Source organism: Rutilus rutilus, assembly GCF_951802725.1.
Source record: "Rutilus rutilus genome assembly, chromosome: 12".
NCBI classification, from domain to species: Eukaryota; Metazoa; Chordata; class Actinopteri; order Cypriniformes; family Leuciscidae; genus Rutilus; species Rutilus rutilus.
The window spans coordinates 33,460,877-33,487,453 of NC_140217.1; the positions used below are offsets into that span (position 1 = coordinate 33,460,877).

The following is a 26,577-nucleotide window of genomic DNA, read 5'->3' on the forward strand; positions in this document are numbered from 1 at the left end:
AGGATAAGAAGAACAGTCAAATACAATAGCAACTAACTTAAGTTCAAGTTTAAGCACTAAAATTAAAACAGAAATACAAATAAATGAATTGCGTGATATAAACTCTCAATTGCATGTTATTAAGTCAGAACTGCGAGATATAAACTTTCAATTCTCACTTATCTCACAAATCGGATTTCATAAAAATGTATATTGAATCCTATCGATTTATATCTCACAATTCTGACTTTATAACTCACAATTGCAAGTTTATATCATGCAATTCTGAGACAAAAGTCAGAATTGCAAGATAAAGATTTGCAATTACCTTTTTATTTTTTATTCTGTGGCAGAAACAAGCTTCCATAGAAAACCAATATACTAAAAACTAATATTACATACACTGTAGGCTGTATATGTTTATAAATATATATAACTTTATAAAATAAAATCATAATTCAGCTTTTTCATTGAGATTGTATTTTTTATTTTATTTATTATTTCCTTGTGCTGATCGCATGGATATTATTTCCATGTACAGACAAAGAGTTGGGTGATGTACCTGTGTCGACAGCTTGCCAGCCGACAGTAAAGGGAGTCCTGCCCTGGATGACATATCCTGTTATGGGACTTCCGTTGTCCTGGCCTGGGCTCCAGGACAGCTGGGCCGTGCTGTCTGTGACCTCCTCCACCACGACCAAGTCTGGGGGGCTGGGGGGACCTGACTCAATCACATAGCCCATAAGGAATTGAATTAATTAGGAGCATTTGATTATACTTCACACCTGCTCAAATGTTACATTTGGTCCATGCACTGTGCATATTGATGACTTGGAAACTGCCTCACTCTGATTAGAAGAAGACTATTGTTTAGGAGTGTGTGTTCTAAGGTGTTAGACATGGCAAGCTTGTGCTTGTGTATGTTTTCATCAGTTTTAGCAAGGGCAACAAGTTGTGTGTATGTGTGTACGCTTGTATATGCGCAACTAAATGATTCACATTTCTGCTCCAAATAACTCTCTGCCATTAAATGTTTTCTCTTCATTTGCACTGCATTCTAGGGCCTGTTGTGCTGCTTAGCCGATGTGTAAATGAGCCAATTAAAGACATCCTCTATGATAAACAGCTCCTCTCCAAACACCTGGGACAGAACCGTGATGTGTAATGACCATGAATAACAATGTGACTCACAAAAACGCAGCAGCAAAGACGAGGCCCCATAAAACATCCCAAGTGACACATTTAGCACTCTCTGAACTCTTGCTACATTAGCAGTGCCCTTTTATTGAAATACACACCTCGCAGGAAGCTCTTCATTGCGGAAGAAAGCAAATATTGTGCATGTAGACATAAACCGAAGACAATTTGTTCCTACCTTTAACAACTAATATTGCATCAGCAGACAAACTCTCGACGTCTGTATCAACAAGGCAAACGTATTTCCCACCATGATTAAGCTGGATGTTTCGAATCATAAGATCACCGGAAAAGCTCTGTTGGAAAAGTGGAAACACAATATAAAGATTACTGCTTTAATAATTTATCATGTTGTTACAGCACAGGACACCAAACCCTATCTCTAATGATAAACACTAGTTTTATAATAAGTGTGATGCATTATCATTCATAACACCTAGGCAGCAACATAGAGTCGGTCATGGAATCCACACGTACCAGATGTGGGCCAGATATAGCAACTATGTTGCTGTCTGGGCATATTTCATGAATCAACGCATAACCTCAAGCACTGTAACTTTTGGCTCGTGTCATTAAATTCTGGTACTATTTCCAAAAATAAGAGAAAGGGAGACGCAAACAGGTACTGTAGACTTGGAATTAAGCCTTTTTCCCTGTTATTATTTGATTCACGGAACCGGACACCAGTCATCTTGCCAAGAAAAATCTTTATTCTTCATACATGTCAGCATAGGAGAGAATGTTGTATTCGTGCTAGGTCTATGTGTTCCCGGTGTTTCTCTGCCGCAGTACAGTAAGATTGAGCTTATATACACCACTGAGCGACTTTCAACTTCCTTGTAAGGTAGAAAAACATGTTGCTTATGTTTAAAAATTGAACGTATACCTCATGCTTACACATGGTACAATCCACTTTCCATATTAAGAAACTATCCCTCGGTGTATACATTCTTGGTACATTTGCATCAGTTGAAAACATTCCTTTACTTGTAAAGAAAATGCCAACTGTACACATTTGAAGTATCATCATCATTGGAACATCTCTGCTCAGTGAACAATGCATTGCACACATTACTGTATATGCAAAATATAGCCCATCCTATACCTGTACAAACATACTCTGACTTCACAAAATACATTATGGAATTATTATGAAAATTAATAAAGAAAAATAATACTAAAAAATAACATTAAACAGTATTTTTTTAGTCTTCAGGTACTAGAAATTAAACAGGATTCAATATACATTATTTTATGATTCACACCAAAGGTAAATCAAGCATAAAATCAAGTTGAAATTGCCATTAGATTGACAACAAATAAAATGCATGAGCCAAGTGTTCACACTAAAGTCAAAAAAAAAAAAAAAAACTTTTTATTCCCACATACGTAGGTGGCCCAGATCAGATTTGTAAATGTCACATCCAGTGATTTTTACTGTTTACACGGTCATCCAACAAACCAGATCTGTGTCACACACATATTTGGGACACTTGCAACTGCAGAGTTATTTTGCTTTTCTTTCTGGTAATTGTCTCTCTTTTTCCTGTGGATGGTCGACTGTTGTCATCTCGCTCCAGGAATTTCTTTTGTTCCTTTGTAGCTGTATTCATTTTGTTTTTGAATTCTCTATTATAGCTTGAGTAACAAAGTACCTGTTTTCAAAACCAATATGTGCTATGTAATTATCACCAAAATAAAGGCAGGTGTAATAATGTTCCCTGTCATGCTATCTGCAGATTTCTGCATACTCATCCATCCCTTTAAAATGGCTGCTGTGCACTTGAGATATGTGTGGACCTTCATAAACAGCCTCGGTGACTAGCCTCAGGGATTCACTCAGATCCAGCTCTCTCAGACACACAGGAGCTCAGTAAAACACACACGCTGTGGCTAATTGGTAAGACGATACTAATTATTCCACAATTACATAAGCCAGGACCAGGTAAATGAACAAAGAACATGCAGAGTGAGAGTGAATATTGTTCCAGATAAGCATAAGCAGATAAGTCATAAAGACTCTGTATTTCTGGTAGACTACAGACTTCATTTTGAATGAAGACACAGCTAAGCATAAGACAGCACAGCGTGCGAAAGACTTTAATTGACAGGGTTTTCTGATTAAATGCTGGTGTTTTGATGAACCGATATTGACATTCTAAAAATAAATAATACAATTAAAAAATAAATAAACATTTTATTTATGCTATTTTTCATATTAATAAGATGATAACAAAATATTGAAAATAAAATAAAACAAATTTTTTTTTTCTTAAAACTCCAAGACTGCAGACACAATTTATCTCTGTGTTTCGCCCTGGCTTTTAAATAAAGTATGCCCAGAAGTTCATAGAAGCTAAATCATATCACATTGATGTCTCTAGTGGTCTACCATCCCCAAACCACAGACCACTACTCTACTGTAATAGTACATACAATTGTCTGATGCTCTCCATGCTCTCAAAACACGACCAGCACTTATGTTTGACTGTGGTTTCCTCTCAATCAAGTTCAATTCCTATTAAAAAAAATGCCTTAAACTCAATCAATATCAATAAGAGAGCCCATTCAATGGTTCAGTGGACTCCAAAATTTCAGGGTTGGACAGGGAAGACTGTGGAGCGGGAGATGTTTAATTATGGTAATGCACTCATCAGAGGCTGCTAAGACGGAAGGCGTAATCTTTGGGGGCAGAGAAAGTGTGAATCCGTGAAAGCCATATCTCATTATAACCCCCATCTGCATATGTCAATGTCATGTGTAATTGCCCTTGAGAGAAGCCCACGTATGAACTTTACGCAGCCACCATCACATGACAATAAAAGGCAGGGCCTGGCCGTGGGTTTGAGTGGCCCGAATCAAGATCACGATAATGGGCCCAAGGCGTGTGGGGGGAAAATCCAATATTTTATTTGTATTTATTTTATAATAAATAATATTCATATTTAATCATTTATTTTATAATATTCTACAAATATTTTGTTAATAAATAAGTTATAGAACCCTCTCAGACAGGCTTTCAAGAACCTTAGACTGCATCCAGGTTTCAAATCCTTGATTCTAAATGATCAAGAGCTGTTTATTATTCTGTTCAAACCCCCAAGCCAACCAAGGAAAAATCTAAACTAAAACAGCAAAATGGAATGTGACAACACAATGCATTTCTTATAAGGCAGGATTTTAATTCATTGGCATCTTGCTGCAATATGGAATTGTCTACCCTGAGATGTAAAACGTCCTGTGAAACTGGAGGGGTAAAATGGGAACAAGACTCTTAATTGATCTGGCCTCTTTCCCTGGTTCAGTTTGTAAAGAACAGCTGTTTGGTAAACATGTTGAATCATTCACATTCAATGTAGTTCAGCAATAGAATGACCCAGAACAAGAAACCAAAATTCATCCCAAGAATGGGATGAATATCAAACGACAGACATAACAGCTGGCAAATCTCTTTGAGGGAGAGCATTCAAAGTCCAAATAGCTTGTTCCTGTCCAGTACAATGGTTAGATTAAAACCCAGTTACCGTAGTCCAAGTGCTCGTGTTTGAGATTTATTCAATAAAATGAATTGCATTACAAGCTGGGTTCCTTGGTTTGATTCGACTGATGAGCACAAAAAAACTAAACAAAACAAAACAAATATATTTTTTCTATCTCCTCCGGCTCAAATAAACTCACCTTACTTTGAATTTGTTAAGAAATTACAACACGCAATTTATTGTACAGATTTCTCCTGACACATTTCTTGTACTTCATTAAAAGGACCATATTCTACGGAGCCCCTAAAAGGACATGGCGAAGAAGAAAAAAATGAGATGGGAGGAACACTTACCTGGCAATGCTTTTGCGTTCAATCGCAAATGTTTCGGGTTCCCCCGAGAAACGCGAACGCGAAGTGTCTCAGGGGAACGCAAAACTTTTTGCATAGATTTATTATTTTTCCTTTTCACCACCATGTCCCCTTATGGGCGTAATTTTCTACAAATTCAGAGCATATTTATTTTTTTATGAAATACACTTGTGTTGCTCTGCACTGCAATTTAGTCATTCATTTCAGACCTGTTTGCTACTGTTGCAGTCAAGTCTTCATAAATGATTTGTGAATGTTAGATTATGTCTACACAGTACATCAAACCCTTTTTTTTCAAAACAGCAAGGAAAATCCTGTTTTCCAAGATAGCTCCCTATAAATGTTTCATGTTTGGAGGGGGTGGTGTGGGATGAGGGTGCTGAGGTTGCCATATTGCCCTAAAACCACAATACTCACCCCTCCCACTCGCTCGAAGTGGTTCACGTCTTGATGGAAATCGATGGGCTGACCGTTGAAGGCCCACGAGAAGGCCACGTCCAAGGCTGGATCGGCAGTCACCTGGCAGAGAAGCACGATGCTCTCCCCCACAGTGATTTCAGTGCTGCTGGGGCCCTGGCTGATCCTCGTGGGCTCTGTTAGTTACAGTGCCAACACAGTCTGTCAGTTTAGCTCTGGGACACAAACTAAAGCGAGAGAACTTCTTCTGTGACCAGGCAAATAACAAGACAATCACTCTGTTCCAAAAACCTAGCGAGCTCCCGACCCAAAGGCTGTTCCAGAAGGGTAGGCTGCATAATTATTCTGCATTATAATACTAAAATCCACCGCAACAATTGAGACAAATGTCAATTATAAATACATTATTGATGTGTTTATATTTAAATATAAATATATTTATATGATTTATTTCTATTTTCATAATGATTTATATTTCACTGAATAATTAAATGCATCAATAAAAATATTTTTAAATAGTTAAAAGTCACATTTTAACCCAAAATTGCATGCAAATAATACACTAATAAATTAATTTATTTATAATACAAGGCTTGATTGGATGAGCCACATTTAAACTGTTAAAAAGTACACAAAAGACTAAAATGATTATATTGAGGACATGAGGAAAAAATATATAAAATAATCAGCAATAATAATAAAAAACATATTCCAGAGGAAAAATTTGCTTTCATTTCATTTTTACAATTTAGAATTTTAAAAAATAGACACCAATGTTATTTAAACATTATTTATAAATTCATTAAAATATGTTGTGATTTTGTGATAAAACAAAAACTATTTTACCTATATAATATATTAATTCAAATACTGTATAAAAATAATTTGCATGGTAAGATTGTGATTATCATTATTAATATATGTATTGAACATCAGTGTATACACTGCTATGGTCCTGATGAGCAATAGGCCATGCGCTCGAGGCTGTGGGTTAGCAATTTTACCACAGCCTGCGGTGGTTTATTGCTGTAATAAATAATCATAATTTCTAGGTGCTATACTTAGATTTTTGGCTGCTGTCTTTCCATATGGGGACTATTAATTTGAGAAGAACATAAAGTAGATTTTAATAAGAGCCAAATGAATTGGCAGCATGTCTACTGTGAGCAGAATACAGTTGGGTGAAGGCACTTTGTGAGGGAAAGGTCATTTTAATTAAATTACATTAAGGAGGTCAACTGCCGGTGCATGACAAAAACATAATGAGAGAAAAATACAAGGAAGAGAAGAAAGAGAAACCCTGCAAAAGACGTATGGGCTCACATAGAGGTCTCGATGGTCCATAGCTAATGAGTTTCTTCTGATTTGCCATGAAAATACTGCTGATTAAACCCGTAAACTATGTGATGAAGAACAAAAGTGAGGAATAACATCCATAGCTTAACGAGGATATAACAATCCACATGGATAATGGCCACAGCAATTAAGGATGACCTTAACAGTGAGTAATTAGTGTAACATGGACTGAACTGTGTGGAAGATTGAAGCAAGAGGGCATACGAACTAAACTAGAGAAAGAATGTTATACGTCCACAATATAGGCGGCTAACTTAAAGGGCCAGTTCACCCAAAGAGAATATTTCATGTAGTTCCACATCTGTCCAAACCTGTATTTCTTCAGTGAAAATCACAAAATGAGAATTTAAGAAATTATTGAGAAATGTTTTTCATGCAATTACAGTGAGTCCATTCTTCATATTTTCTCCTTTTGTGTTTCAATCCTACGAGTTCTGAACAACATGATGATGAGTAAATGATGACAGAATTAACATTTTTGGGTGAACCATTACTTAAATTAGAGTTTGAAAAGATCTCTTAAAACTTTTAGACATAGAGACTTGACAACAAAAGCTATTTGTCTTGAAACAGAGCAGAGGCATTGTGTGAGACTTCTCAGTCTGCTTGATTATATAAAACAAATCTTATGCTTTGTGATTTTTTGACTTGAAAGGCTGACAGTGATGACAACAGAAACTTAGAAGAATGAAGATGTCAGTTGGCTAATACATTTCTTGAAACAGCTGAAGCAATGCATTTTGATACGTGCCAGATGTGGCATTTCATTCAAAGCTAATCATAGTTAAGCCATCAAGAGTACAGTATCTGAGTCAACAATAAGAGTGAACTGGGCTGTGTATTTTCTGCACAGCAAAAATAAAGCTGTTATTCATCCAAAGCTACTTTAAAGTCTAAAGCTAAATGTCTGATTGTCAAAAGAATCCCAAAACATTTTTGAGAGAAATGAATCAGCTTTTTTTCTTTTTTTTTACAACAAATACATTATATTATGTCTTTGCTAGGAGAATAATATTTGTAATACTTTTTTTTTTTTCATTTGTAATGGAAAATAGAAAAGGGGCACAGTAAATAGTGGGGTGAGAGAAACAGTGGAGAAACCGGATCTGGAAAATATTGCAAGCAGAGTTCGAATCTCAATATGCACTAAAACACTTTGATCGAGAATATAAAACAGAATGACTCACCTGTGATTATCAGCCTTCCTGTTGTGCTAGCTGTGCCAAACTGATTTTTAGCGATGCACGTGTAACTACCTCCATCTCGCTTCGTTACGTTGGCGATCTTAAGTGTTCCATTGGGGAAGAGGGAAATCCTTGAGAGTAATAGATAATTGATAAACATCACAAAAAAATCAATAAATCACATGGCCAAAGTCTTCAATGCGATAAAATATAAACTCAAAAGCTAAATACCTTTCGGTTCTTTGCAGTATCTCAGTCCCTTTTTTCCACAGGCTAATGGCTCTGGGCGAAGCATGTGGTCTGCAATCTAGGCTAACGTCACTACCCGAGCGAGCCTTAAGCACTCGGCTCAAAGGATTCTGGGAGAAGCTGGGAGCAGAGGCTGTAGGAGACAGAGAGATTTAGTCCTCAGACTCACACTCAATGGAATCTGTGATGAACAGCAATTGACGTTCAAACAGCCTCTGGCAAAAAAAAAAAAGGGAAGAAAGCCTTTTAGAAAAGTCTAAAGGACTTAACAAATAAAGCTGTCCGCTTCCACTGGCTGCTTCCAGGCCATTTGTCTTTAACTAAACCTACATCTTAAAAAGACGCCATTTATTTGACACTGGCCTCGCACGAACAGTATTGACCAAAGTGTTCTGATTAAAATGAATACATTTCAGAATCAATATAGGGGAAATATGAGTGTTACAATGGAGCACTTAATCACATGGATGTTTTCAGTGCTGCTTTGTAATTTGAGCTTGGGCTGTGACTACTCAAAGTTTTATCATTCAAATGAAGGATGGAGAGCAGGCAGTGGAAACGCAGAGGTCGTACCAAGCACCATCAGTTCGGCGCTGGAATAAATGATGCCGTGCTTGTTCTCCGCCACACACTGATACATCCCGCCATCTGAGAGGTTTAGCGAGGAGATGGAGAGAGCGCCGTTCTCTATTTGCACTCGGCCCTGTAGACACATACACAAACAAATCACAGGAAAATGGTTGCTATGCGGTTGCTGGGTTGCTTGATTTCATGGTTGCTTACTGGTCAAAAGTCAAAATATTATTTTGATTTGAAAATCAAATTTGAAGATTAAATTGCTATCTGGTCACTAGATATGGTTTGGGTCCCTCCTTCAAAGCAGGGTTATTATAGTTAACTAAAATCATTAAAAAAAAACTTTATACATTTTAAAAAAACTTAAAACCTATTTTATGTCAGCTAGTTGAACATGAAACCTCTTGATGTACTAAAATAACTCAAACTAAAATAAAAACTAAGAAAAAACTATATATGCTTAAAAACTAATAAAATAATGATTAATAAAAGCAGCCTAATTAATATGACAAAAACACAACAAAATTACTAAAACTTAAAAATGAAAATGAAAACAGAAATGATAAAATCTCAAAGATACTAAAATAACACTGCTTTCCTGTAAGTCTATGGGATTTTGTCGAAATAAAAAATGTAAAACTAAAATTAATAATTTAAAAGTCTACAAGTGAAATCATCCATTTCAACTTGAACATTAAAACTATGAAAATGGATATTCATTTTAAGATTTGTCACAAATTATACATCTGACAGAATTATTAAATGATTTAAATGTAAAAATATGGGAACTGAACATTTTTATATCCAATATCAGCCAATGTATATCCAATATCAATCAATAAAAACACTTTTATAACACTGAAAGTCTGTCGGGTTGAACATCTACAGATGGGTTTGGAGAGGGTGGAGGAGGTTACAAAGCAGAAAGAGGAAAAAAAAATGCTGACCCTCTGCTCCGATGAACAGAAAAGAAACGTTGAACATAACAGTAAAATACTAATGGCCAATTCATTTGGCATGGGCGCCCAGTCGGAAAAGTATATGAGACAGGAAGGGAGGTGTTGAGTTGATGGCTCTGCTAATGGCATAGCAGACATTTAAGCCTATCGGCTGTTTTTAAGGGCTGACCTCAGCACAAAGAGTCACAAGGAGAGATTGACGTGATGTGTGATGGAAGGGAGGGGAGGAGGCGCGGGTCACTCTCGGCTTGAATGCAGGTCACATCTAATGGAGTCTTTCAGCTGCCTTATAACTGCTTTTGTTGGTTGATGGGAGTCTCTCCTACTTAAACAGATTTTACTTCAACTTTTTTTCCCCTCGCTTATGTCAGCAATGAGAATATGTTTGCATTGACCTTGAACTACAGTACAGTAAGAGCAGATAAAGCCCTAAAGTACCTCAGATATAAGAGTTTCTCCGTTCTTCAGCCAGCTATAAGAGGGCTTTGGTTTCCCATTGGCTTTGCACTCCCAAAACAGATTCTCCTCAATGGACAATGCCGTGTCTGTCGTTGTTTGCAGCCAGTGAGGTGTGGCTGTGGAAAGAAAGCACATTGATCAATCAAACAATGGATAAAGGGTAGATTATGGACATATTAAATAATACACATAAATGAAATGTTACACTTGCATATTAAAACCACCCACATTACCCAAGGCTAATAGATTCCCAAGGCTGCCTTGATGACAGAAACAATTAAAGTAAAAGTTCACCCAATAATGAAAAATCCATCATTGTATGTTCACCCTACAAGTCATTTCAAACTTATATGACTTTCTTTCATCTATGCAAAACTAAAGGAGATGCTATAGGCTTCTCCTGGTTGCTTTTTCCCCATACATTTAAGTACATTTAAATACATCCCCCCATACATTTTACTTAAAAAAAATAAAATCTTACTTCTCCTTAAACTTTTAAATGGTAATGTATGTAATTTATCAATGTATACAAGGATATAACCCCTTTTGTGTGCCATAAATCAGATTCACGAGGTTGAGCAAATGATGACAACATTTTTCTATTCCTTCAAAGTTAGTTGACTTACAGACAGCAAATCCCACATTTAATTAAATTGCTCTAATCACACAGTGTGACCCCTGAATTATTAATTATCATTATCAGAAAAGGCTGCAATATGAGAATCGCATAATCCGCTTCACCACCTCCAAAAAGGCTCACCATACACTCATTCGCTAGTCTGTATAATATTGACTGCATGCTTGACACTCCTATAACAACAAACAATAGACGACCCATTTCACAAGAGCCATGTGAATATGTATCTAACTACTGAAGTAAGATGTTCAGTGAATACATCAATTCAATCACATGCTCACAATTCACATGCTCCGTTCCGAGCTACAAATCCTTTGACCTCCTTCTGGAAGCTTTATTATCCTTTTGGCTGGCAAACACTCCAGTGCCACGTACAGAGTCTTGAGATCAATTAACACATTCGTATGATTGCATTTCTCTTCACAAATGTTAATTTGAATAAACCTAGGATAAGACCTATGAATCCTTTAAGACCGACACCAATCCAGTGCTTTTCAAACTGCTTGTTTTCTGCACAAAGTCAAATAGTGGAACAGACACTATCTACTTTGGCAAGGCAAACTCCCGTTTTCCTTTATCCTACAGAATTGTATTTGAGTTTCACAGCATACAAATGCACATTTATTCACACAGTCATTGCAAAGACAGAAAATCCAAAAAGACTTCAGAGTGTGTGTTAGATTTCTATGGAAGCTTGTTTCCGCCACAGACTAAAAAATTACAAAAGGTAATTGCGACTTTTTATCTCACAATTATGACTTTTTGCTCAGAATTGCAAGACTCGCAGACTCTCAATTGCAATTATAAAGTCTGAATTGCAAGATATAAACTCACAATTCTGAGAAATAACTTTTTTCCTCACAATTGTGAGTTTATAACAGCCAATTGTAACTTTTTTGTGGTAATTTCAAGATTTAAAATCTCAATAAAAATGTGGGATTGTGAGCTGACTTTCTCCCCCGAATTGGACCTGATAACTCGCAATTACAAGTTTATATTTACCAATTCTGAGAAAAAAAGGGAATTTCTAGGTGTGTGTTTGTGTGTGTATGTAAGTGTGTTCTGCATTTGGGATGTTCTATGGTCGTATCTTTTCATTTGTGTGTGTGGTGTGTGTCTGTGTTCTGGAAAGTGCAAATAGGCTAATACATTTTTTTCTTTCTTAATTTCCCATTCATTCCTATGAGGGTCAAAACTCCTTAAATCCATTAAATGTTTTTGTGTGTGTTCCAATTTCTATTTCAAAACTGACAATGTTTTGTGCCACTCTGATAAACACTCAATTTTTAAAAACTAAAAAAAGGTAAGGTAAAGGTAAAGGTTATTAATACAACAATGCCATACATTTTCAAATTAAGCTTGACTTTTCATGGAATGCCACTGTGACCTTCTACAATGAGGTGCTCATTGCAGAAGGTCACAATCACATGAATCATGAAATGTCATGTCTCTCAAGGACACAAGTCAAATGAGACACTTGTTATGACGTCCTCACTGTGAGATATGACATATATGGCATAGCGAGGTTGTGTGCAGCTTAAACATAATGACAGTAGACAATGTCATAATTATGCCATTCCAGGTAGTATAGAACCTTACAAAACTGTTAATGAATCATGTCAAACTTACAATAGCTTTGCTTTCTTTCTGGTAAACATTATGATTTATTTTTTGCTCTAAAATTGCTTCAGTAACAAAAAGATTACAAATAAATTTAAATAAATAAATAAATAAAGTTAACAATATAAAGTGGCATTCTGTGCTGTCTTAATATAAAATGTTTTTATTGATTAAATTCATGTCTTTTTAATTAATTTATATGGAGGCAGTTGGATCTCCTACAAACTCAAATTAAGTCAACCATAATAATTTATCCTGTGTTCATTTTTCACAAAAGATGAAACATAAATCATAATGTTCATACTGCAAAAATATAATTATATTTCTATAAAACACCTCCAAATGAATACATATCTGCAGTATAACTGATGCCACTGTCTACTGATTTATTACTCCAGTTTCAAGGCGGGACAGAACTGCCATATGGCAACAGACATATTTTTTCAAATTACTGTAAATCTTGATGAGACAAAGTTGATCTCTCAAAAGAAGCATCTATTTATACTTATCAAATAACAAATTCAAAAGGTTGAAAAAATACACAAAAAAATGTATAACAATAAATTTCGGGAAAATGATGTTGATAAGGGTGTTTATGATATAAGATGGAAAGAGAAAGAGGTATTAAATGACAAATACATATAAGAAAATAACCTAGAAATCGAGGGTTAGTGTTAAAACAACTCACCATGGAAAGACACGCGACCCCTTGCAGCATTCTTTCCACGACTGTTTTCCGCTATGCACTCATACGTCCCTGTGTCCTCTTGTTGAAAACTCGGAATCTCCAGAATGGCGTTAGAATTTTTCAGTTTGACCTTGCTTGGGAATGAAACGTCACTGGTTCTTCTCCAGCTGATCTTAGGAACTGGACTGTGAAACCGAAGCAAAGCCACCAGTTAGACAAATTCATATGGTAAAAACTTTCACCTATACCTACAGCAAATATAATTGTTTAATTAGTATGTTAATTGCCTGGAAAACAAATCCATGACCTTGGCATTGCTACGGTAGAAATGTTTGACAAGCGCTTTTATCCAAAGCGACATACATTGCATATCCAAGCTACGCATTTGTACATTTTGCATTTACATTTATGCATTTGGAAAACACTTTTATTCAAAGCATTCAAGGTTTTTAATCATTAATGTATTCTGTAAGAATCAAATTTACAACCTTGGCATTGCGAGCTTCATTTTCTACCAGCTAAAGGAACTTTTTTTCATTCACACAAATCCATTTGAGGAATTACATGGTCTAGGTCATGAATTGTGGTTACATGTAATGTTTGGTGAGTGGAAATCCATTTAGGAGAAGCTTTTATCTAAAGTGTCATACAATTAATTCTAGCTATGCATTGATCGTTTTTAATTATTGTTAATAATTATTATCAATTTATAAGTTCAGGGTCAGTAAGATTATTATTATTTTTTAAATGTATACTTTTATTCAGCAAGGATGCATTCAATTGATCAACGGTAACAGTAACTACTTTTGTATTGTTATAAAATATTTCTGTTTTGAATAAATTCTGTTATTTTGAACTATCATCAAATAATCCTAAAAAAAAATGTATCATGGTTTCCACAAAATGATTAAGCAGCACAAAATCTCTTAAGCACCAAATCAGCATATTAGAATGATTTCTGAAGGAATTTTCAGCTTTGCCATCACAGGAATAAACTACATTTTAAAATATATTAAAATAGAAAGCAATGAATTTAAATGGTAATAAACTTGCACAATATTGTGTTTTTTTAGAGACTTCTTTCAAAAAGTGTTAACAGATCTTACAGAACCCAAACTTTTGTGGTAGTGTACATATATGCATTTGGTTGATGCTTTTATAGTTTGATCAGTTCATGTATTTCAGGAATCAAATCCATGACAGCGGAGTTGCTAGAACTATCTACAGGAACGTTGACTGAGGATCTGAAATACCATAATGTTTGGCAAAAGAAAATCCATTTCCCCCTTATTTCTTCGAATATATACCCCATTAAGAAAATCTGAGCGTGAATGGATCTTATTCAGAATTGAATCTAGGGTGACGCACTCCTTGTATAGTTTGAAAAGCCACCATCTCCCGCTTTCTGAAAACCTGCATTTCCCCCTTTCTAAACGACAACCCTTCTGCTCTTCTTTTGAAAAGAAGCTTGCAGCTCTATTTCCACACTATTTAAGGAGGAAATCTTGCAGGTCATTGGTCTCTGCAAAGCAGGCCATTATAGTGAAAAGGCGTCTGTAAAAAGCTTCCGTGACAGATTGCAAATCGCATTAAGAAAGAACCTGAAGTGCTGATCACAAATTTGGTGTATTTTATAACGCAGGATAAAATGAAACAGAGCTAAGCAAGGGTGTGAACTCGGGCAACAGTTTGTAAAGAGAGGACGCAGACAGACCCAGGTGTGTGCATGTCGGACTTACTTTCCCAGGGCGAAGCATTCTAGCTTCAGTGTGGATCCTTTAGCAGCTGGAATGGTGTCTGGGAAATGAAGCTCTATTTTGGGCTCGTACTCTCCCATCGCTCCTGCCATGGGCAGACAATACACCACAGATGCAAACGGCTTTGTCATTCATGATTTACAACATACAAGCTTTGTACTCCAGAATACAAGCAAAACAACAACAAATGGCAAACCACAAAGACCTGTCAATGAGCTGGGGAACCGAGAAGATTGTGCCAGAAATACAGAGACACGTTATTAAAGATTTATGGAACACACATAATAAAAACAGGATCCATCTCAAATGGAAATGTGGCCTCCTTTGAGACATTGTCAAGAGTGCAGGTTAGAGTTCTTAAAAGAGGCAGTTTAGCTTTCAAGACAGCGGCATAAATACATCTCTGACATTTACGAATGAAGATCTCTCAAAAAATGCCACTTGCTCTTTTGACCCAACTGAAAAATATCTGTGAAATCTTGCCAGAGAATTACCATTAAAAAATATGGTAGCAACATTTTAAGTTTTACAGACTAAACAAATCGTAAATTTCATTAACTGAAATAATGTTGATATACCAAATACTAAATTTTTTTTTTTAGCTTAATGAAATACTGACAACCACCTTAAGGTTTTATGTTGCATTTTATGCTGTTAAATTAATGTTTATTACATTATTTTAGTGTGTTACCATGATGGTGGTTTGTTTTAGAGTGTATGACTTTAGAGTGTGTGAACTTTCTATACATTAGTATTTACCTCAGCTTGTCGAAAAGCTACTTGTCTTGAATCTTTCTCTTTACCACCTGTGTTTTAATGTACATAACTGAAACTAAGAGTTTCACTGAAACTCGGTGTCACACCGAGAATTTTGGGACTATTTACGATTTTTTTACTGTAAAATTATAAGATGACTTGCTCTTTTTCACTCTTTTTCACAGTTTTTTCACAAAAACTGTAAATTTAACTGTATTTTACTGTAAAATTGCATGAAATATCCCATTATATCTATTACAGTTTTTCACAATATAGAGTAAGGTTGCTTAAGCCCCCGATACATAGGGAATATGTCTTCTTCGTTTTTTGCCTGGACCACAAAACCAGTTTGGTTTGATTCATACATCATCTGAAAGCTGAATAAATAAGCTTTCCATAGATGTATGGTTTCTTAGGATAGGACAATATTTACAACTGAGATACATTTGAAAAAACTATTTGAAAATCTGGAATCTGAGGATGCAAAAAAAAATCGAAACATTGAGAAAATCGCCTTTAAAGTTATCCATTTATGTTCGCGATTGTGCCGCATCCACTCAGAAAAATAAATGTTTTATACAATAACGGCAGAAATTTTACAAAATATCTTCATGGAACGGCATTAAAGAAAAATAGATAATTTTGACCCATACAATGTGTTGTTGGCTATTGCCACAAATATACCCGTGCGACATGTGACTGGTTTTGTGATCCAGGGTCACATATATGAGCAGCGGTATACTGTTAATGAACATCCTGATCCTGCCCAAGCGGCTGAGAGCGCCATTTAGATGAATATGTTAATACGTGCTGCGCGCTTTCCTCCCAACAACAAAATGAACAGACAACAAAAATGACAGCAGTGAGAAAATAAGAGTTCAGAAAACATCTGAACATAGCGATGTGAATATACAGTATATGCACCAGCTCTGCAATTTAGCATCACGTCACATTTACTTGTACAGCACTTTATATAATATATTGCTTTAAAGCAAGCAGCTTTACAGTATTAAACATGAAAAACAGTGACAGTGTCGCTTTCAATTAGAATTACGACTTTATTTTTTACCATAAAGCAGCTCTCGTATAAAGCAGGATGTCCAACCTCAAACAGAACAAATGAACCACAGAAGATATCCACGTCAAAGAAGGGCTGAGCCTCATCGCACACCTATTACGTAATCGCCATGAACCAATGGTAGTACAAAACAAACAAGCAAACTTTTATTAAAAAGGTTGCTTTGGCAACTCCAAACGTCCTTCGTTTTTGCCTGATTTTGTTCATAATGACTTCAGTTTGTAGATATCGTTTGAAGTATATCGGAGCCTTTACCGCTAACCAAGTAACCGTTTTTTTGCGTATAATTTTATCTTTTAAAAAATTAAAATCTTTTGTAAAATTAAAAAGAGTCTTTTATCTTTAAAATTACAATAATCTTTTTTTACAGTGTACGCTCCTTTATGGTGCATAAACTGTACAGTATTTGACAGACAACCCTCTTACCATCGTTTCTCAGCACTAAAGGTGTCGGCGAACTGAAGACCCTCTCCTTGGTAATAGTGTTATTAACCACGCAGGTGTAATTCCCTACGTCAGATGGTTCCACTTTAGCTATGTAGAGATTCCCCGTCTCCTGGGACACAAAGCGCCGGCTGTCTTGCAGGACGAAGTGAGGATACTCGTTGAAGACCCAGGTGAATGTGAGGTCTAGAGAGATGTCAGAAACAGAGAGTTATATTCTGACATAGACATTTATATTTTCAGAAAGGTGTAGAGTCATTTGTTTGGTAAACTATAATCTCGGCTAGAAAGCGTACAAAGTGTCTGTATTACACCACTCGCTTTGCCTCGGGCTGACCTCCTTAGGGCAGGTGAGATTCAGTCAACAGAGTGACTCTTCCTTTGTGAGGCGGCAGGAAAGGGAGCGAAACAAACTAGATTAAAGCGCCTCACTGGCACTCTTATGACACATGCCCTGTCCGGCTTCACCGTGGCTAGGGACGAAGGCTTCTCTGCTGGCGTCATTCATGCATGGCTGGCTCTTACTGAAAAAGGCTGAACCAGAGAAGACCGAAGGCCCTGCCACAGTGCATTAGCGTGTCATCTACAGGAGCCTAAGAGGGGGAAGGGAATGGGAAAGAGAGGCTCGTGCACATGATGCAACTGTTGGAAAGGTGTACAGGATGGCTGCCACTCAAAAAGTGTCCCCCGAGACCGCGCCGCCTATCAAATGACAGGGAAACACGCTGGCTGGCTGGATGTCGTGAAGTTAAAAGCAATTCTTTATGATCAGGTTGGCCCAGCAATCCTTGCATCAGAGCTCTTTGTCAAACGCGCTGATCGTCGAACAATCGAAAAGAGAGAATTGTTCCTGAAAACACTAACAAACCTGCTGTTCAGAACTACAATGAAAGAGCCCACCACTGGAAAAGTACATGACATGTCCTCGATATTGTTATATACAATATAATAGCTGCATTGATGCTCTATTCTAGCAATGTAAGGAAGTGATGCATAAAAAAAAAATCCTGGAGAAAAGCCTACAGTTTTAAAATAATGACGGACATGGTCAAAGTCAAGAGATAAATGCTCTGAATGCTCTACAATTCATTCAAAATATGAATGTCTATACATGTAATTCATAAAAAATATATTCAGCAACAAAAAGAGCCACAAAATCCTAACTACTCTAAGTCTTAAATAGCTAAATCGAATGCTACATTCAAAAGTTTGGGGTAGGTAGGAATGCTTTTGGAAAGAAGGCTGAATTTATTTGATCAAATATACAGTAAGACCAGTAATATTTTTTACAATTTAAAATAACTGTTTTCAATGTGAATATATTTTAAAATGCAATTTACGGCTGTGATGGCCAAGCTTTTCAGTATCATTACTCCAGTCTTCAGTGTCACATGATCACGATCCTTCACAAATCATTCCAACATGATTTGATGATCAAGAAATTATTATTATCATTATTATCCATGTAGAAAACAGTTCTAACAGTTCCAACAGTTGTCTGTGGAAACCATGATCATTTTTCCACCCCAAAAGGTTCTAAAAACAGCATTTATTTGAAATAAAAATCTTACACTGCCACTTTTGATCCATTTAAACATTGTTGAATAAATGATCAATTTCTTTAAGAAAAAAAACCGTACTGATCTTGAGCATTTGAACGGTAGTGTACATGTATGTGGATTGTGTCGGGGTCCCGCCCTGACAGTCTTGTCTGTTTTGTCACTGTTTAATGTTTCCTTGTTTGTCTTGTGTCTGAGCACATGGCTGTGTCTTTGTTTATGTTTGCCATGTGCTCCTCTTGTCCTGCCTCCTTGTTTCCCGTTATCACGCCCCCATGCTTAGTCCACGTCTAGTCCTCATTTCACTAATTGTGCTCACCTGATCCCCATGTGCTCTGGTCCCTTTATATTGTGCCTCCTTCCCTCATGTCTTTGCTGGTTCGTTTTGTAGTCTTGTTTGCTTGCTTTTGTACGGTTAAACATAGTGCCTGTTCTAGTCGAGTATTTGATCGTTTCTAGCAGTAGCGTATCCTTTTGCTTTTTCCTTCAAGTCTTGTTCTAGTTTTTTGTCTTTTCTCTTTTAGTTTTATTTCTTCTCCAGTTTCTAGTTCCCTATAAGTTTGGTCTTTTGTTTTATTTGTTTTTTGATTGCAAGTTCCATTCGTTTTATCCTAGCTCTTTTCTTTTTCCTCTCTAGTCTTTGTTCTATTTTAGTTTTTATTTGCCTATTTAATTATACTCTTGTGCCTTGTCTGTTTATCTTGTCTTTTCTTGTTCATTGTGAGTCTTGTGTTTGTTCCTGCCCTGTCTTGCATCCTGAGATTTACTGGCCATTGACCCCCACTGTCTGACAGCTAGACTGTAACACCTTTCACATTGAAGAGATCATCAAGCCTCTGTTTCCTTGTGTTCCTGTTTGTGTTCCACACCATCATCCCACCTGGTGCTGCATCTTCATCTGCAGTCTTCAAGCTCTTCATCACCCCAGTACCAGGTTTCAGTGATCATACTTCCTGCCTGTCGTGTCATCTGCCCTGCCCTACTGTTTGAACTGTTTCACGCCTCACTCTCCTTGTTGTGCCCTGTCTACAGTATTGTTAATGAAACTTTCTTCACGTTCATTCTGCGTCTGGGTCCTCTCTCTTGCAGAACCTGACAGATTGATTCTGTGCCATTTGATTTAGCAGATGTAGAGCAGAGAAAATGGTTTGATAACCCACTATATTTTCAACAGATAAAACAGTTGCCCTGGGAAAGAGTGATTTAAATATTACTCGTGTAGAATAATATAGCTTCCTCCACTATGACAAAACAGGTTGGTAATAATAACCAATCATGGGTACTTTGATAAGACATTTTGATCTAGCAGGAAACTGCAAATGTGGAGCAGAGAAAACTTGCTTTTAAAAAGTTTGATCACATGCAGTTTTACAACAATGAAAATCTTCAGCATTGCTCTTAGGGAAAATAGCTTAGATGTTTTAAATATTACTAGTGTAAAACAATATAGCTTCTTCCACAATAAAACAGGTTGGTAATAATAACCCATTTATCTTTTGAGTTCAATATGCAGCCTAAATCTAAACAGATAAAAAGCAATATTGTAATTCTTCAACTTATGCACAGCAAAAACTTTTATAATAGAATCAGTTTGAAATTTGCAAAGTTTAGCATTCTTGTTTGCATTCTTCAGTGATAAACAATTGATTACCTACTCAGCACAAAAAAAAAAAAAGCATTCGTCTAAAAAAAACATATTTCCTACTAATTGGGTTGAGATTTCAATTTCAGGTCTTTATTTTCATTTGCCTCCAGATTCAGGTCTGATTGAAAAGAAAGTGATCCAAATGAGAAAACAAATTGAAGCCAAACAAACGATGGCAGGATCTGCGATCCATAGTAAATGAGTTTCTTTAGAAAGTCTAATGCTAACCAGCATGCTTACTCCAAGTAAAATGACCATCAGTTGGTCAGAAACGGGTCTGCTTCACAACAAAGCATTTTGAATAAATGTCTGCCTTCTCGAGCTCTTTTGAATTATTTATTTCTGGCTTTTTAGTCATAGTTAGCCTACGTTTTCAATCGCTTGTGACATTAAAGCCAAACATTAGAGTATTCTCATATGAAATGCTCCTCTTCTGGGTTCTCTAATTAAACAAATGGCTAATTACAGATTTATCTCAGCAAACTATAATTGCCAGCCTATCAAACAAATTCACATCTTCTAATTTCTGACATCTCATTTGTCGCAGTAATAGTCACGACCTCTAATTGATATTGATGTTTCTCACTGCCTGGTTCTTGTTTGCACTTGGGGTCTAATGACTTCTGTCCAATTACAGCTGGTTGAATTACAACCTCAGTCTTGTCTAAGGATAGGCGCATATATGCCTAAGAGAAGCACAATTACCATGCGAACATGCATTTCCGCCACTCCTGGTTCCAGCCTGTGAAACAACCAGGGGTGGATCTAGGAAATTATTTATGGGGGATGACATGAGGACTGTGAGAGAGTGGGGGGAGAAACACGAAAGCAAGCAAGCATTCAATCATCGATACTCAATCTATATCATATGCTACATCTATACTATAATTAAAAACAAAATTCAGCCGCGAGCGGCAATCATCGGGGTGCAAGCACCAATGTCCCATGTAAATGATTAATGATCCCATTGAAATTTATCTTATGATGTGGTTTGATTCAAGTTGGAAAAGTCCATCTCGAATCTTCACAGAAAGAAATATATATCATATATATACTGGTGTCTAAAGGGGCAACTGAATTTCAAAAGAAATCACTTCCTCTTACTGTTAGATTAAAAGAGAAGTAAAAAAAGAAACCCAAACCCAGTATAAAAATGCTTACTGTCATCTTAATAGATGTGGTGTATGTGTATCAACATTTAAAATTAGATTAATCACGTCATAGGATGTCACAATTTCATACCATTTGTAGCTCAAAATCTTGAAGCATTTTTTAAGACTAACATTTAATTTATTTCTATAATATGTGTAGTCTAACCGTATGCTTGCAGTTTAAGTGTTTGCTTTATTATTCCACAAAAGAAAATAAGTGTCTTTATAGAAAATGTATAATATTATCTTGAAAAATACAAATAAAGTGGTCTCTTCATTTTAAATGGACAGCGTTATATTTAATCATGTCTGTCGATACAAGTAAAATATTTAATGATCTATAAGCATTTCACATATTTTTATGAACACTAATTATATAAAACTATACTGCCAGTACACAATAGTTATACAAATGAACTAGATCAATGCATTTATTTCCATTCAAAGGGATGAAAAATGATAGAAAATGTGGCTTAAAAGATTCCTTATCCTGTTCATCTTTCAGTTGAAATGGCTGATAGATTAGAATTTGCAGTTAGCAATATAAATTCATTTGGGGTCCAATTCACTTTCAGTGTTTGGACCCCTAAAAAAAATAAAAAAATAATTCATATTCTAAATGTCTCTGAGCTTGTTAGAGTATAGGTCTGTCATTGCTACATAAAGAAGAGTTTACTAATATTATGTAGGCTACTTGGATGACATAAAAATCAAGTTTTAGTGCATCAAGTTTAAGAGCTACAAAAACGTTTAAATTTGCTAGAAAAAAAGAACGGCAAAAATATCAAAGCATATGAGACTTCTGAGACTTTCAACTAGTAACAACTCAACAGTAACAACAAAGTCAAAATATAGCGAGAAGCGTTGCGCAAAATAATACCGCAATACCAGACTATACGAACGGGATTGGATTCACGAACAAATGGAAAAACAGTAAATTTGTTCGTGAATTGAGCTACACTGGTTGTGCTGTGTGTTTTTGACTCACAAAAATAACCCGTTCATAAGAGTCAATGAAGTTGACTACGCACATCGTAAGCAGCCGTGGAGCAGACGTGTTTTCATGCCATTTTTACAGAGTACATCTTTTTTTATGTCATCACATTAAAGCGCAGCTGCTAAAGATGGAGTACAGAAAACACTATTTACATTTATATTTTATACTGGGATAAATCTGAGGTAGCAGATGGGGTGGCAATGCTTTTTCTTATGCCACCCTCGGTAGATCCGCCCCTGGAAACAACATTGGATTGTTCTTTATTATACTTCTCAAATAGTAGTTTCAATGGCAACATGAACAAATGCAACATGCAAGTTTCAGATAATTTCCCAGGGATGATGAAACAAGGAAAAAAAATGCTTCATGTTATGCAATGGGATAAAATGAAGCATTTTATGGTTTTAAGAGCAAGTACATGTATGTATGCAGCACTTCACAGATTCTGACTACTTTTTTTAAGTCAAAAATGAATCGCCATTTGAAACCCATTTTACTTCCATAATTTCACATTTTCAAGTAAAGCAGGATATTAAACAAGAAGAAAAAATAAAATAAAAAATAGGGCAGAAATTTCATCCATAAGGAACTGATTGGATGGTGAGAACTGTGTGCCCCATACCAGAGTGTAGCCAGACTGAATGAAAAGAATTCACCAAAAAAATTACCTAAATATCTATTTGGCTATTGGTTAACATTATTTAACAACCCAGTGTTGTTATTATTAACTAAAACAAACTAAACTTTGTAATAATTTTCAGTGATTGAAAGGAAGCTGAAATAAAATAAAATAAAATGAAAAACTTAAACCTTAAAACTAGAATAGTTGCCTTGACAAAGCAACAAAGTAATAATACTTTTTTTTTTTTATCAGAAACTGATAACAAAATTACTAAAATTGTACATAAAATCAAAACTGAAAAAACAAAACTATAAAGTAATTGAAAATATGGATAAATATTATTACAGTATATAATGCTAAAAGTGGCATCAAAGGAAAAGCAATGTGATTGCAAAAGGAAGAGCATTTTGATTAAAGATTATGAAAACAGATCTTTTGCTTGACTAACCAATTAATTATTCACTATTTGACAAATTGTTCAAATTGCTTTAAATGGCGAGATATACAGACTTACCTCCAGAATGCAAAGGTGTGCCACATAACAAAACAACCCCTTGGCCTTTCCTGACATTGACAGCACTTCTTGTCTGCGTTTTGAAGTTTTCCAGGTCTGTAACAGAAAAATGTGAAAACAGTAAGGAATGAAAAAGCAATGTTAACTGCAATCGTTTAGTAGCGCTCATATTTGAGAAAGTACAAAGAAGGAAACGGAATCAAAAGTCCAAAGCATACAGTGGGTGTCTGACCATGCAGTCTAGTGAAACAATATGAGGCTGTATGAAAAAAGGAATGCTAACGTTGCCTCCACCTACCAGCATCATTACCAGAGATATCTAAATCTCACCCACTGAGCCAGCAGCTTCCCTGTCAATACATGTCCACACGATTCATCCTCGCAAATTAACAGGAGGAGAGGAAGTTGGCAGCCTGCTCGTATACCTGGCATGATAAAAGCCTCGTCCTTGTATCGTGACAGAGAAGGCCTTCTGTAACTGTGGCCTGCTGTGCCAATTCCACACCCTTAAGCAAACAAGCCAAGAGCCAGGCTCCTCAACACAAAGAATATAGAGTCAATGTGACCGATAAGACAAATTACAGAGTACAAAACAAGCAGAAGAAAACATCAGGATTAGGGAGAGGTGGTGGAAAACAGTGGGAAAGATTAATGAGAGATTCCCTGCCGAGTCCTGACTGAAAAGAAGTCCCACACAGTACGGAGCCGTGGTGGAAGTGGAAAGAGCAGGACTTGCTTGGCTCATAGTAACAGGATGAATGGCTTTAGAGCCTGAGCGGCAGAGCCACAGATGCTGATTAATGGTCTCTTGTGTTAAAATCTATAAGGCTGGACTCATGTGAAGGCTGTAGACTGGGTGGTAAGTCAGACATCTTCACAGTGAATGCCGTTGCTTCATAAATGGAAAACATTCATATGTGAGGGTCAAGATGTGAGCGTTAATGGATTCATTCTGAGAACTTTTATTGATACTTTCTAATGAGATTGCAGAAAATTCAACTTCAAGATCCTGTTAAATTGCCCCTATTAAGCTTTTTCGAATATTACCTTTCATGCAGTGTGTAATATAGCTGTTTGTGAATGTACAAAGTCTGCAAAGTTTTAAAGATCAAAGTTCACGGCAAATAAAGTTATCTCCTAAAAGGAATTAAATGAGTCATCAGTAATTCCGGTTTTAACAATGTAACAAATTTGCATAATGCCAGCCTATGGTCTTTATTGGCTGCCCACGAAAGATGTCTACTCTGACCAGCCCTCAAACACTGTAGTTGTAGCTAAAGGCCTGGAAGAGTTTGGTTCGTGTTGTCGACATGTCGAGAACATGCTGTTTTCAGTGCTGCAAATCCACTTTGCATGCACTTCAAAAGGTTAAATGCTCGTGCTGGAATTGATACAGAAAAATCAGTGTTATCAAGCCCTGGGGAAGCTTCCGGAGCTGAAATTTACATATGGCAATGGACGTTTTGTTTCCAACGTGAACCGCAAACGGTAGGCCAATCACAACAGACTGGGCCGTCTGACCAATCAGAGCAGAGTCGTGGAAAGGAGGAGTTTAGAGAGACTGAATCTTCGATCTAACCGTTTTCAGACTCATGATGTACAATGTATGTTATGAGAAAACAAAACTAACGAAAAATAAATTGAAATGGCAAATTGTAAAACAAATAAAAAATGAATTAAATTGAAATAGATTAAACCAATAATAACCATAGTTGCTAGGGCATTGTGGTTGCTGTACTAATCATTATTATGCGATTGCTAAGTGGAGTGGCTAGTGCATTGCTAGGTTTTCTGGGTGGATGCTGGGGTATTGAGGGGTGATAATATACAAAAACACAAATTAAACATGCATATGATCACCCCATCACAATATATATGACAGTCTACTGGTTAATGATCCGACTAATCCCAGTTGTCACAACTAGGCTTTGAATTCTAGAGCGTTTGTGTGAGCCACGGTTTGTCAGGTCACAAATCTGCTCTGCTGCTATTGCACCCTTGAGAAAGGTACTCATTTCAAACTCGCCCCAGGAGAGGATTACCCCAATACACAGCCAATAGAAAGCCACCATGGAATAAATCTCCCAATGACAAATTTTACAGCATGTATTTCACACTGGCTTGCAAACGCAATGGGATGCAGTTTTCAACAGCTGTCTGAAAGATAAGAAATGCCACAATGACATATTATCAAAGCCAGCGGCATTATCATCTTATTAAAATCATAATTCCCCTTTGACTAACCAATGATCAATATAGGAAATAAATGTCAAGCAAGTCCTGTTAACCAATCCCCTAAAGTGAGATTCATTATCCCACCCATAAAGATGATAATCTGTCTCCTAGGGGGGACGTATGATGCTCTGTGTGGATCAATAGGTAGACGGCAAGAGAGTGAGGAGTCTTCGCGACAGACAAAAGAAGTCCGTGGCCAGGTGTGTTCTCTTCTCAAACAATCCCGTCTTTGAGAAAAGATGATTTGAGCATCTGATTTCTTTAAGCATGCACAAGGACAGCATTTTAAATCAAAGGCACAGAGGCCAGGGTGGATAGATGGCTATTCTCATACTTGATAGTTTACTTTGAGGAGCAGACAGTACGGGTATTAATATTGTGAGTCAATTCGTAGCATACAAAGATGCTGTTGAAGCTGGTGAGTAATGAGAATGAGTGATGGAGTTTGAAGTCGATGAAATGGTGCTTCACCCTGTGAAATTGTCACATTTGACAGCTCGTTTGATTGCTCTTTCTTAAGCAATGCCATGTGAATACCAAATACCAAAGCTGGTGCTTTTACAATGTCGCTTATATACATCCAAGCGCTCCTCCCAGATGCATTGATTGGGCAAATTTTGAATCCCGCCCCAAACTCAATGGCATTGG

At 36.5% G+C, this 26,577-nt stretch overlaps 1 protein-coding gene across 1 annotated transcript in view; it reads right to left on the reverse strand.

The window, feature by feature from the left end:
• Window positions 1–26,577, reverse strand: part of cntn3b (contactin 3b) — a 66,711-nt gene that overhangs the window by 15,248 nt on the left and 24,886 nt on the right. The window contains exons 5-15 of the mRNA XM_084426318.1: window positions 23,695–23,790; window positions 17,189–17,392; window positions 14,911–15,013; window positions 13,172–13,356; window positions 10,206–10,342; window positions 8,806–8,935; window positions 8,215–8,365; window positions 7,987–8,114; window positions 5,444–5,619; window positions 1,355–1,472; window positions 542–700 (exon numbers count right to left, since the gene is read on the reverse strand). Coding sequence (XP_084282444.1) covers window positions 542–700; window positions 1,355–1,472; window positions 5,444–5,619; window positions 7,987–8,114; window positions 8,215–8,365; window positions 8,806–8,935; window positions 10,206–10,342; window positions 13,172–13,356; window positions 14,911–15,013; window positions 17,189–17,392; window positions 23,695–23,790 — 1,587 coding nt within the window. The remainder of the gene's footprint in view (window positions 1–541; window positions 701–1,354; window positions 1,473–5,443; window positions 5,620–7,986; window positions 8,115–8,214; window positions 8,366–8,805; window positions 8,936–10,205; window positions 10,343–13,171; window positions 13,357–14,910; window positions 15,014–17,188; window positions 17,393–23,694; window positions 23,791–26,577) is intronic.